We start from the raw sequence: 13,998 nt of genomic DNA, 5'->3' as shown, positions 1-13,998 counted from the left end.
AAGAATGGGTAAAGAAACTGTGGTACATTTACACAGTGGAATACTACTCAGCAATTAAAAGCAAGCGTAGCGTTAATAGTGTCAGGGTTGGCTCTCTCCCATGGGGTTTGACCTGTTCTAGGTTGGCCCTTTCCTCAATCTCTGCTCCATCTTTATCGCTTCACTTCTTGTAGGAAAGACAACTTTTGGGCGGGAGGTTTGGTGGGGTTGATGTTGCCCTCCCTCCATTGGAAGTCCCACCTGGCCACAGGACATATCCTCTTCAGGCTCCACATCCCCTGCTGTTAGGGATCTTAGCTAGGGTCACCCCCATAGACTCCTGGGAGCCTCCCCTGTCCCAGAGATGCTCCTCCAACAATTTCTGTTCTCTCTCCAGGTCTCCCTCCCCCCTCCCTCACCCCTGCTTCCCTACTCCTATTACCCTCTCCACCTCCTCTCCCTCACAGCTCCCTCCATCTACTTCAGATGTCTATTTTAGTTCCTCTTCTGCATCCCTATTGGGCCCTTTTTGTCTTCTTTTGGGGCTTTGGGTTGTAGCATGGTTATCCAGAACAATATGGCTAATGTCCACTTATAAGTCAGTGCATACCTCACATGTCTTTCTGGGGCTGGGTTACCTCACTGAGAATGATCTTTTCTAGTTCCATCCATTTGCCTGCAAATTGTGTGATGTCTTTGTTTTTCAATTTTTATTTTTTCTTCACAATTTATTCATTATATATATTGATCGAAGCCCCTTCCCTCAACTCCACCCAGTCCCACCCTCCCTCTCTTTTTCCCCATCCTCTTCTCCTAGTCCACTGAAAGGGGGAGTTCTCCACAATTGCCATCTGCCCATAGCTTGTCAGGTCTCATCAGGACTGCCGGGATCTTGTTCCTCTGTGGCCTGGCAAGGCTGCATCACCAGGTGCGAGTGATCAGAGAACAGTCAACTGAGTTGATGATAGAGGCTGCTCCTGCTCCCTGATGTCTTTGTTTTTAATATCTGAGTATAAACATGAGAAACAGTAGCATTTTCACCTTTCATTTAATGCTAAAATTAATTCTATTTTTAAAATTTAGTTAATTATTCAGTTTACATGTCTGATATTTTATGTGTTCTAGAAAATATTTCTTCAACATTTGGTGTTAATCTTGTGTTCTTTTTCTTTTGCCACGTCTGTCTCCCTAGAGCTAAACTCCTTTCCTTATTCAGCAGTAAAGCTTGTATGTTAGGTTGTTTGGCCTTTTGGTTCTTGGTGTGTTGTTTTGAGACAGGATTTCACGATGTGGCCTTAGTAGCGGAACTTGCTGTGTAGACCAGGCTGGCAGTGACGTCATAGAATCTGCCTGCCTCTGCCTCCCATGGCATAAAAGACAGGTGACACCACACCAGGTTAGACACCTGTCTTTCAGTTATTGAGAGAATTAGAGCACCTGGGCCGTTACAGAAGTGAACCTGGGGTGCACAGAACAAGAGAAATCAGATCTTTCCTTCTTGTCACATTATTGTCCGGGAACAAGGAGAACAAGAGTGACCCAGGCAGGCTGTGGAGGGAAGGAGAACAGCCCCTCAGGATGTTCTGGCCTTGGCCATTTCTTCCAGACCCTGGGACAACCCCATCGACACATTCAGCACAAAGGACACATTGTTTCAAGAAAACAGTCTCCAAGAAGACAAACATTATCATTGCTCTCTTAAGCAGCATGGACCCCAGATCCACAGAGCTGCAAGCAATGGGACAACCTCGGATATAACTCAAGAAGCATCGATCAGTGTATGCTTAGTCTCTGCCCACCTCACCACTGTTTATTATCTATAATAAGGGGCATTTGCTCTTCCAAACGTGTATTTTGACAGCCTGGTGAGATGCCCACATCTTCAGGTCCCTTCTGTTGTGCAGCTGGTGTGGGTCTGACCTAGGAGTCTAGCCCTGTGTGTTCAGAACAGTGTGATGACAGCATGAGGCATTCCAGGTGACCTGGTCCACTGTGCATCTTCTGGGCCACCTCATCCTACTAAAGAAGGTGCTGAGCTAGAGGGAGGCTTCACTGGGTCAAGGACTGCTTGAATTTCACCACAGCTCACTTCTAGACAATCAGAGGTAGACAATAAAAAAGGTCAGCCAGGTGTGAGGGCAATTTTTCATTATCAGTTTAATCATAAAGCGATTATGGCTGGACATAGGATAGATAAATCGTGGTAGGTGTAATTATTACATGGTAATAGTTTTCATGTGGAGATTCGTAGTGACTTAAGGGAACAATTGTATGTCAAGTTGACATGAAAGGACTTAGCACAGCTCTTACTGCCAACTTGACTACACCTGGGGTTAACTAGAACCCAGAAGTGGAGGGGCACACCTAGGAGGGGATCTGGCTCCAATTGGAAGTGGGAAGACCTATGTCTAAGCTACATGTTGGAGGCAGGAATAAAGGCCTTCAATCCAGGTCTTTTGAGCTGTGAAACCCCACCTCTAATCTAGGCCACTTCTTCTCCTGAAAGCCTAGATAAGGACATGGAAGACGGAGGCATTTTCTCTTTGCTTGCTCCACCTTGCTAGCAAGTCCATTTCTTCACTGGCATCAGAGCCTACTTTTTCAGGATTCCAGCATATACTGAGGACAAGCTGAGACACCCAGCCTTGTGGACTGAGTACTCCATTATTGGACTGTCCATTCACAGCCAGCCATTGTTGGATTAGCTGCACCACAGCCTGAAAGTCATTCTAATAAATGTCCTTCCTATATATGGGAAGATTTGTTCTATAAGTTGTTACACTAGAGCATACTAGAGAACCCTGACTACACCAGGCATGGAGAAAAGACCTTGCTGAGCGGTGGGGCTCTCATAACAGACTCAGTTCAGTTACACACTCCACTGGCCACCTTCCCTTAGCCTGGTTTTCAGGTGATGCCTTGATGATGGCTTTCTTGTTTTCTATAACTTCTGGACAACAAAAGTAAAATAAGAAAAGTCGTAAACCTTTCAAATGGACTCAGGGTAATATAATTACATTAGAACATCAAATGGAGACATTCTAGGGCAAATGAGGAGCGGAAAACCAGATGTCTTAGCTTCTCTGGACAAAGACCTGGCACCCCAGCCACATGAAGAAGAGAGGACAATTTCTGGGAAGTTTGTTCTCTCATCCATGTGAGTCCTAGGGACGAAAATCAGGTTTGTAGGCCTAGCAGCAAGTACCATTATCTGCTGAGCTGGCTGCTCAGCTGAACACACCAGCCATGGAACTCAATGATACATCTATATTAGTGCCTCCCCTGTGTGTGTGTGTGTGTGTGTGTGTGCGCGCGCGCGCCGGCGTGCGTGAGTACCCTTTGTTCATAAAGAGTAGATTCTTTTATCCTTTGTGTGACAGCGTGAGCCTGGGGACGCACAGGATTATTTTCTTCTGACTCAGGTAAGTCTCAGAAGTCATATTCTTTCTAGGGGAGCTTCATAAGAATAAATTACTCATCTGGAAGGAACACTTAATACACTCTGGGCTCTGCTGTGGTAAAATTGCAGCATGAACCATCCCTCTTCCTTCTTAGCTTTGCACAGACATGCTTCCCCCACACGCGGCCTCTGCTGCAGGCTCCACCCACAAGGGCTAGTCTGAAGATTCCTCCTAACACTTCTTGCCTGGGGCATCTAAAGGGAATCCTTCCCCCTCCCCCCCAACTCCAGGAGTGTCTTCTCAATTCTGCACTTGGTCAGGTGGGCCTAACCTGCATTGTCATTGTAGATGAGAGGTGACAGACTGCTCCAACCCTGATGCTGGCATCGGGTCCTGAACTCACACTGCAGGGATGCCTGGCAGCCTAAAACAAGGAGCACGCACCCTTTATGGACCTGTCCCTACAGATCCCCGCATACTTTTCTCTGTTGTTGTGGGTAATCTCCTCCAACAACACAAACAGCTGGAAGGACAAAAGTCAAGTGCAGGGACAGGAGAGATGGCTTGCCCATTAACAGGATTTGTTGCTCCCTTAGAGGACCCAGAAGTTTACATTCCTCTGTAACTCTGGTTCCAGGTGTAATCTGATGCCCTCTTCTGGCTGATGTGAGGGTTGCATGTATGTGAGGCTTTGCAGACACTCAGCAGGCCAAACACCCACACACATAAATGAATGAAATAAAGTTCAAATACAAAGAAAGAGAAAAACAAAACAAAAAATGTTCCAACACATCTAGGAGGTCATTATGTCTGCATTGTGAATATCACTAATGCTACGTTTCAAGAAAACCAGAGGCAGAGAGCTCTCTGACTTTCCTCATTTCTTTTACACCCTTCCCAAATATTTTCATTTTCTAGGGTTTACAGCAGTACAGTCCCGTTTGTCATTAATTTGGTCTGCATGGCCATTTTATGGACATGTGCATAAGGAGCGCCGCATTTAATGGTATCTAAATATATGGCCTTGAGGTTATAGTCTAGATAGGTTTTCCATCATGAGGTGAGTATCCACAGAGGAGGTGACACCACCCACGCCACCTCCCTTTTGTAGTCCTAAGATCCCCGGCTGGGAAGCAACCTGCGACTTGAAGACATCCATCCTTTCCTTCTGGGTTACAGTCTGTGACAGCAGACCTCACTAGAGAAGGATCTTAAGAGTCAAGAGTTGCAGATTACCTTTTTATTCATAAAATACATTTATTTTCCTCAGTGGAGGGGCAAAGGGATAATCACTATATAAACTCTATAGCCTTAGCAAAATAACAAATCAATAAGAACAAGGAATTATCAAAACCTTAAAGAAAAACAAAGAAAACCAAAAACCCCAAAGTAAACAAAACTCAAACCAAAAAAACCAAACAAAAAATTTAATCTAAGCAGCCTTCTCTTGCTTCAGATTTAGCAGCACAAACCCACAGTCTGTGGCTGGCCTTGGAAATATGGTGGAAAGGCAGTCGATGATTATAATAACCTTTTCAAGAGGAGTGTGGCCATGCCTCTTTTGGGGCTTTGTAGGTCAAGCCCTCCCAAGGCTAAGGATCAGACGTGCGACAGACTCAAGGTCTTTCAGATTCTCCCGACTGATCTCTGTCAATGTATTCTAGGTGGCCTATCAGGACAAGCACCATTTTATACCTTTAGACACTCTTAGGTGCTCAGCAACTCTTGACGTGCCACAGAGCTTCCCTGAAGCCCTTCCAGGCTTCTTGCATATTCAGCAATAAGGAATCCCAATCTCTGTGTGGAAAAACCCACTTCCCTTGTCTACCTGGGCCACAGCACTTACTCTGCTCGAGTGTTTCAAAGTCCATCTGTTGATGTGTTCCAACCATTTTGTTGCATATAGTTTCTAGCAGCCAGAGTCTTCCTGAAGGTTTTTCCCGAAGCCCATACATGTCTCCATTTACTAACACATCCTCCATACAGAAGTGCTTGTCTGCATATAGTGTTTCTTCCTTGGCTCTGAAGTGCTCAGCCTTATGCACTTAACGCTTCATCCATTCACAGATCTGTGCTTTTCACATTAAGCTGCTGAAAGTGAAGCTTTTTAATTTCTTAGCTTGAAGAATTATCACAGATCTTACAGTCCCTACACAGTTATGGTCAATAATGACCTGGTCCAATCCCACAGCCTTGAGACCTGAGCAACTGCAGCCACACAGGGTCAAACTGAGCCAGTAGACATCTCTGAAATGCTTTGTTACAGTGGGATTCACTTGTTACTGTTTTCAGGTCATTCCTCTTAACTTTGAAATGTAAGCATTCATCATTCACAGTCTGCCTTATCAAGAGAGGAATGGGAATCCTGAATTTTCTCTGACATATTGGGTAGAACTTGCTTGTGGAGGATGTTCTTCATATCCTGGAAAAATCTTGCATGGTACATGCAGCAGAGAGCAAGTCATGGATTTATAAGATATTTGTGGGTGTCTAAATGAACCAAAGTTAACTCATGTTCTATGTGTTAGGAATACGTATCTTTTAAATAGTTCCTTAGCATACCTAATCACCCCCAAATTACAGCATTTTCAGTCACCTCTGGGGTACAGATTAGCTACATAATATCCAGCATTATTCTTTCTATTGGGATTCAGGGCTGCATGGTAAATAAATTGTGAAGCTCTCATTTTTTTCTCCCCAAAATTCATCAGGTGTTGATTGTTCTGAAAACTCAGATTTGTCTTTGGTCTTGATGTTTTGGCCATCAAGGGTCATGCCCAAACCTCATCAGCTACAGGCACATCACTGGTAGCAGCTCAGGCCGTGTTCCCTGAAGGTCATATCTGCTGTTACTGCCTAGTTGTTTTACTGTCACATGATACACAAGTGATTCCCCTGTAGCTTTCCTTTATACACAGCTGGATCTGATCAGAATCTCTGTGGCTTGGAGTCAAATTCTTTGTGCTAGCTGTAGGTCGCCATACTACCTCTGGATAATTTTGGAATGGTGTGTTCTATACGCATGCTTTTTATTTGATTTCACATTATCCAGCAACACTGTGCATCGCTCTTGAGCATCACATTATCTGGTTTCCCAGCCAAATGACTGTTAGTTCCTACTGGGTTAACATTGTGTGGTAGTTCCTAGAGCACTCTTTGTGGCCCTAAGAGATGCTTCTCGTTATATTACCACCCACTGATGGCATCATACACACAGCCTATGACACAGAGCCTTTGGGCTGTGAAAAAGAAGAAAGTCTACAGCAGGCTGATCCTGTGATGTGTTAGCCACTGTGTGATTCTTAGCCAACATACGCCTGTGAGTGCTTATTCAAGAGCCCCTGCATACCCGAAGAATGTCAAAGATGTCTCAGACGCCCTCCATAAATCCACTCTCAGGACCAGTCTCTTCAGCCCAGGCTGTGAGACTGAAGAAAACCCAGTCGTTTTCCCCATGGAAGGACAACTGACTAACACAGGGCTGAGGGACAGTTGTCATCTCTGTAGAGCATTAACCTAAGCATCAGATGTGTGTGACATGTGCAGCTTCAACACTGTGCTGGAGAAAGACTGGGATGCTTTCGGTTGGTCTGTCTGGATAACTGTGTGGCATCGACATAGTCTTCCGTGACATATTTCCCACCACATACGGAGGGCAGATGACTCAGCTCTCCAAAGCCCCTGACAGAGTAACATGTTGTTTTGCCCCTTACTGGGGCCACTTCCTGTTGGGTGTCAGGGTCGTGAATAGTCTCATGTTTTCTGTATCTCACTTCTGTATCTTATTTTTGATGTTTTCTTTTCTCCTGGAGTGGGAAGCCAACAGACCTGTGGATCAGATTAGGGCTGCATCAGCTGGAGGTTGGGTGGTACTGGCCTCCCAGGTGAGTTCACAGTTCACAGTGTGTGTTTTCTGAGGAGGTCTTGATCCTAGTGCAGAATGTTGTGCTCAAGTTGTCTGTGGCTTTGTTTGTCCTCCTCAGTTCTCTCAAGTGTGCTGTCAGTGAAGAAAGGCAATCAGTCAGACCCAGAAGCACCCTCGCTGGGCCAGAGGCTAGACAACATCAGGGCCTATTGACACACAGGAAACCAGAGTCAAGAAGAAACCCACCCCAGGATTGCCACAGTTGCTGGGGATGGCATGGAATGCTGGCTCACTTGCCTGGTACACTCAGTGACCCTCCTCCAGCAGCTCTGTCTGCAGGGCGCTCGCATCCTGGGCTGTGGCATGTTCCTGCTCACACTGGAGTTTTTGAGTCCTAGGGGAGGAAGGACCACAGGCCTGGTGAGTGTCTGCCAGGTCAGCTGTTGAGCTCGCATGAGCTCTATTCACCTGGACAGTCTAGCATGATTTCTCAGCTGAGGCCATTCCCTGACTCCCCAAGGGAGAAGGGTCAGAGAGTTCTTGGGCCTGGAGTGTTTCTGAGCTTTCTAAAACTGCTGGAAGCTGAACCAAGGACAACACACGGTGCTGGACTAGAAAAAAGAAAAACCCAGCATGTTTCTCCAATACTCCAGAATCATTCTTTTGAAAAAAAGCAGTGTGGCAATGTCTGAGTCACAGTTGAGGAGAGATGTGAGCAAACTGGTAAACCATAAGCAGGCCCTCTGGGGAGCCTGCACAGCACTGAGGGAAGGCTGGGATTTCTTTTTTACAGCACAGAAACATGCCTGTGTTAACTTGTCAATGATTAAACCTGTTTATAACTAGGGAAACAATCTCACGGGAAACCAATGTACACTGCAGAGAGCCTGTATCATCAGCAGGAGTGTGCTGTATGCAAATCTGCCCAAGGGTAGGAACTGACCTCTAAAGGTGATGTTCCTGAAAAAAAATAAAGCGTCAGAAGATTTTCTGTCTTCCACAGTAATGTTCCTCCTGCTAGGTTTGGGACTACCATAGGAGGGTTTGTGGGGAGACCTAAGGGACAAGTTAACAGGTCATATGGGAGATGTCAAAAGGGAGGAAGAGGGGCACAATTCCCAGGATCAAACATTGTTTCTTGGAGAGAATCTTGGTGAGTAGACCAGCACAATCCTCTGAAGAGTTTTTTTTTCCCTGGCTGAGAGTCATGCAGATGCCCAGAAACCCTAAACAGTCAGAGATGTGGGAACAGGGAATCCACTTGGCTCCACCCTCCTCCCACCATGGACCCCTACCTCATCTCAGAGTCATTGAAGTGATGTTGGCTCTTTTCTGCCAAATCCCTTTGCTGGGTGACCAGCTCTTTCTGCTTCGTTGTGTCCTCCAGTCTTTCCTCCAATCCTTCCTGTTCCTGTTCATTAGAACAGTGTGTTCTCAGTGGAGTGGTGCTTGTGTGTGCACAGACACACACACTCCTGAACACACACACAACTTGTGTGTACACATACAGACACACTGTATTGCAGTAGCCTGTTCAGTTTCCAGTTAATGTTAATATAGTAGATCAACCAGGATACTATGGAGAAGAAATGTATCCTTCCGTGGATGGGATATGAGCACAGTGGGCAGGGAATTGAGACAGCTCAGTCTATAAAGTACCTCCTGTGTAAACCTAATACATAAACATTTGAACCCTGGGCCCTTGGCCTGTTAGCCAAGCCTGCTTTGCAAGTTCCCAAGGCTGTGCAGTGTTGGCTTGTTTCCCAGCACAGGACCACGGGATGAAGGTGGACCAGACCCTTGCTCTGGCTCACTCTTTCCCAGTTGTCCAAGGTGAGCAGCTTTTCCAAATGAAGCTCCCTTAGTCACAGCCTTCCTCACTTAGGGCCCCAAACAATGAGCATTGAAATGAGAAGATCTCCACAACCAGGAGCCAAAACAACTCCTCCCTGTAAGGTGAGTGTGTCAGGGGTTTTTTGAGTAACAGGGGCTGGCTTACTCAAGGCTGAGTGATTGCAAGTATCATTTCATGCTGAACAACAGTCCATGAAGAGCTGGACCACATACTTTTTTCTCATCAGCTGATGGACATCTATAATGTTTCTGCTTCAGGCTGTTCAAAGAAGGCTGCTATGTCCCTATGTCCCCTAGTCTTTCTGTAGATAACTACTTCTTGTTCTGGAATTGCTGGGTCGCCTTGGGACTGCAGTTCAACTCTCTGAAAAATTGTGCTTCTCACAGGGCCATCCCATTAAACACCACCAGCAATGTCTGAGGGTCCTGGTTTCTCCCAACCCTCCCTGAGGCTGATTTTGAATTCGATTTGAATGAATTTGAATAAAAGCATTTACTGATGCCGCAGACACAGCACAGGGTGAATGCTTTAGACCATATCAAGCCTAAGGGGGCTGCACTGAGGCAGCCAGTTCTCACACTTCAGCATGGCTATCAGCCTTCTGCAAGACTGAGATGCAACCGCACACAATTCAGAATCTCTTAAAGAATAAAATCCAGGCAGAGGTCCAAGGCCACGGTGAACTGAGCCAAGGCTAGGCAAAGGTGGAAAGAAAATGGCTGCAGGCAATGACGATAACAAAACAGGATGCAGGGAAAACATACGGAGCCACCTGACCAACCAGTGAGCAGTCACTATTCACCAAGAGCAGAGCAGGGACACAAACCCCTAGCCAGCCTTTCCTGACTCTCAAGCACCACGATTTGCCACAGCAGCCTCCTCCTCTCCTCCAAGGACTCCATTCCCGTGTTTTCTCCAAAGGACTTTTTACAGACACTTTTGACTCTACAAACACCTGAATGTGTCAGATCTGAGTTTATGGCAGCTTTTCTGTCCTTTGTTCCAGCGAGCTAGGTGGGCAAGCAGAAAGACCAGCATGTGCATAAGCAGGCATGTGAGCGGACACAGTGCTTTCTCGTTAAAGACATTAAAGTTGGTCTCTATCACCATTTAGGATGTTCCATGAACAAGTGAACATACATATATGCAGAAACACACACACACGAATACAGCCATGCACATTCACACACACACACAGACACACACACACACACACACACTTGTACATACAAGCACCCCTCTACATACAAACACCTACACAAGCACTCTTCCCTACATAGGAAGGCAACATGAGCACACCTAAATTCACCCATACAGCCATGCACATTCACACAAACACACACATACACACACACACACACACACACACACATACACACACACTACTGTGCAAACAAGGGCCTACACATATGCATAAACACACCTAGAAATACAAGCACACATAAATGCTTACACATTTGCACATTCAAACAGATGCCCACACAGACAAACACACACACACACACACACACACACACACACACACACACACACACGCCAGTGAGAGGTCTGCTGTGTTGTAACACCTTTCTGCTGCATGAGGAGGTAGTGGGACCTGTCAGCCGTGTACAAGGCTCTTAGACTCACCCAGGCTTTGCTGCCCATGTTTGCACTTACTTCCTCTTCCAGGACATTTTTCATCCTGAGACTCACTGACCCTACAAGTAACTTACAACCTCTGCACTGGTCCAGCCAAGTTGGGCCACACAAGACCAAAATCCAGGAAGGAGGGCTCCAAGCAAAGCTTCTGGCTAGAGCCAAGTTGACCCATCAAAGTCTCCTTAGTTAACCTACCCTGGCTCCTGCAAAGAAGACTTTGGTAGGAGCAGAGGAAGACAGTGATCCAGGTCATTACACGGGAACTTTCCAACAGATGGCAGCTCATTCAGTATGAGAACAGCACCCCAGTCAGTCAGTATGAGGCTATGAGGGAAACTACATGGCTTTCCTGAAATGCAACCTTCTGTACAGCTAGGAGGAGGAATTTGTCCTGAGACACAGCCAGGCACATGATACAGTCAGCAACAAAATGTCATGCTGTGATGATGCCAAGGAGAAAAACCAAAATTCCCAGGAAATGACCTCTGTGCAGGAAATGTAGAGAAGTTACATTTTATTTTTAAAATGGCCGTATTGTTTGATTTTTTCTTATTTTAAAAATGTTAAACACGAAACAATAAAAATGTGTAAGAATGAAGAGAAAGCCACCATGTTCTTCCTGTTTCTGAGCAATTGAACCTTGTCAAAACTAGATGAGACTAAACAAGACAAGGAAGTCCACCTGAGAGGGACAAGAGGTCCCAAGAGTGCTGGCCATTCAGCTTAGCCAACAGGAAGTTTGACTGAGGTTCAGTGACAGAACTGGGCTCAAGGCAATAATGGAGAGAACAGGACAATACAGGACACCATTATCTGGCCTTCCAACACACCCAACAAGGTACATACCTGCACAGACATGCATACTCCACACACGTGTGTGTACACACACACACATACGCACATGCATGCATGCAACATAGAAATCGTAATTTCTAAATAAATATAATTCAGTTGTTTCAAGAGAGACTCACAACAGCTCTCCATCCTTTGGGGACTAAAAATGCCCAGCAGAGCACACTGCTTAGGCAGCTAATGATGAGGTAGTTGCAGAACATTTTCTCTTGAAGTCTCAAATATCTCACACCAAATCCCAGCCTGTCAAAAGCCTTTCCCACATCTGTGGTCATCCAATTGCATACAGACTCTAAGCTCCAGGAGAGAACTCTCCAGCAGCACTCAGAGAAAAGAGTGCTGACCAGCTGCTACTCAGGCTTCTGTCAGTGTGACCCAAGATCTGGGCAGGGCCAAGAGACCACCTTGGGATACAGGGAACAAGAGGGAGAAAGGCCATATCCCACCCCAAAAGATAACAATGAGAACCACTCATTTGGTATTTGCACTGGGCTCTATCCTTGCAAGTTGCTTCCTACCTGACCTCACATGACCCCTGCAAAGTGAAAGATCTATAGACCCCTGACCTCATCACTCAAAGCTCTGTGCTACTCTTTTGGTGATGCCCCACATAGCCTGCTGCTTCAACCTACCTGCTGCTGCTTGGCCCGGGGGCTATTGATCGTCTCACGGGCCTCCTCACAGATCCTCTTTCCCTCCTCACAGCACTGCTGCAGAAGAGTCTGCTTCCTCAGCAGCCTTCTGTTCTCCTTCGTCAGGATGCTCACTTCATGCTTCAGCTGAGTCCACTCACTCAGGAGCCGGCTGTGACAGATGCTGAACCAGAAACAAAATACGGTGAATGCCAGCCAGAATTTATCTGCTCCCACCACCAAGTACCATCATCCCTGCAAGGGCCCTGGTCTCCATCAAGCCCCAGGTTGGAGCTCACAGTAACTATGCCAGCATCACCTAGAGGCAGGCAAATCCAGAGAACAGCCAAATTCCTGAGAGACTCAAAGTTCTTCTGAGAACCCTGACACCAAAGGGACCCATCTACCTCCCAGAACATGAATTGACCCCCAACTGTGCTAATCAGTCCATGGTATTGGAAAAACATATCAGACTGAGGGCAAATACCCTCTGAGGGAGGACAGGTGACCCACAAGGAATAGTCTATTCCATTGAAACCAGCTCTGGAAATGCCCTGCCAAAGCCCCAGTGGGCCTGGTCTGTCTGACGACCCCCTCCTGAAGTAAACCTCTTTTCTATGTAGAGGCTCCTGAGGATGGCAGGACAGTGCTCGGAGGGGCTCATAGTCTCTGCACACAGAGCCAAACTGAGTCCAAGATGTACAAGTCCAAGAGCCCCAAGTCAGGCTGCTTGCTAAGAGGCAGACAAGCTAGAACCAGAGCCCGCAGTTTGGTTTAAAGGTAAGAAGGGCAGAAGCAGTCCCTGCCAAGCGCTGTGGTCCCAGCCAAGTCAGTCACTCACCGGCAGGATTTGTTCTCCTCAGACAGCTTCTTGCACCTCAGAAAGGCCCCACTTAACTCCTTGGGCAATGTCCGCAGGTCTGACATCACGTTCTGATGTTGTGTTTTCAATATCTTGAATTCAGAATTCACCCTGTGGTAGGGCATGGCCCGGGAGTAAAGAGCCCCATGAACACAGGCCTCAAGGATCACATGAATTCAGGTTGCGTCCTGTACTACCGAGGCCCAGAAGATTCCTCATCCTGACTCCTAGCTACTGGGACTTCCTGGTGCTTATTAAACTTATTATCCTGGCCCCAGGCCAGCAGAGGCAGGGCAACCAAACACAGGGAGCTGTGAACTCCCTCAGTGGGCCTGAAGGAATACACTAGATCTCTAAGAAGTTCCTAGGAGTCTGTGCCACAGGCCTGGGCTCATAAAAAACCTGTGATGACTTTTCTCCTGTCTTCAGAGAAGGGGTTTTTGATCCTGGGCTCCTACTGCTACATAGATTCCCAGAGTACATCATTAATATTTCCATGAAGCGGCTTTATAAACTCCCCAGGAGATTCCAGTGTGCCACCAGGGTGAGCACTGGGTCCAAGAGCTGTGCTGCACAGAGGGGCTCTCTGGCCTCAGCACTGGCATCACCTGGAAACTGTGAGACAGAAAAATGCCAAGGCTCATCACTGACCCTGGACTCCCAGGATCTGGTAGGAGTCCATACATTGTCCACACGATAGACAGAGTGCTCTCTCTCTCTCAAGCTCTGTGTATCTGTGTTTCTCTCTGAATCTGTCTCTCTATCATACACACACATAAACACACACACATACACAGACATAATTAGGATGCCAAAGAAATACAGGGATTTCAAGAATCTCTCAGAATATAATGGACAAGACCAGAAAGGAGCAGTGATGAGCTCCAGGCCTCTCAGTCAGTGAGAGGCACCAA

The 13,998-nt window shown here is 46.6% G+C and overlaps 1 protein-coding gene across 1 annotated transcript; it reads right to left on the bottom strand.

Annotated features, from left to right (window-relative positions):
* Positions 1 to 7,541: 7,541 nt before the first annotated feature.
* LOC132656572 (disks large homolog 5-like) lies at positions 7,542 to 13,303 on the bottom strand. Its single transcript, XM_060391699.1, has 4 exons — positions 13,064 to 13,303; positions 12,223 to 12,406; positions 8,541 to 8,656; positions 7,542 to 7,639 (listed from the first exon to the last, which is right to left on the bottom strand). Exons 1-4 carry the CDS (start codon positions 13,207 to 13,209, stop codon positions 7,552 to 7,554), a joined length of 534 nt encoding a protein of 177 aa, XP_060247682.1. The 5' UTR covers positions 13,210 to 13,303; the 3' UTR covers positions 7,542 to 7,551.
* Between the last annotated feature and the right edge of the window lie 695 nt (positions 13,304 to 13,998).

The sequence above is a fragment of the Meriones unguiculatus genome, chromosome 9 (assembly GCF_030254825.1).
Source record: "Meriones unguiculatus strain TT.TT164.6M chromosome 9, Bangor_MerUng_6.1, whole genome shotgun sequence".
Lineage (NCBI taxonomy): Eukaryota > Metazoa > Chordata > Mammalia > Rodentia > Muridae > Meriones > Meriones unguiculatus.
This window is presented reverse-complemented; position numbering and strand designations above follow the sequence as displayed.

Excerpts from the sequence above, each read along its gene's own strand:
- LOC132656572 (XM_060391699.1), bottom strand. The coding sequence starts at position 13,209 with ATGCCCTACCACAGGGTGAATTCTGAATTCAAGATATTGAAAACACAA. Across the intron at positions 12,407-13,063 it reads GAGGAGAACAAATCCTGCCG|CATCTGTCACAGCCGGCTCC; the intron begins GTGAGTGACTGA and ends TTTCTGGTTCAG. Across the intron at positions 7,640-8,540 it reads TTCAATGACTCTGAGATGAG|GACTCAAAAACTCCAGTGTG; the intron begins GTAGGGGTCCAT and ends TTCCTCCCCTAG.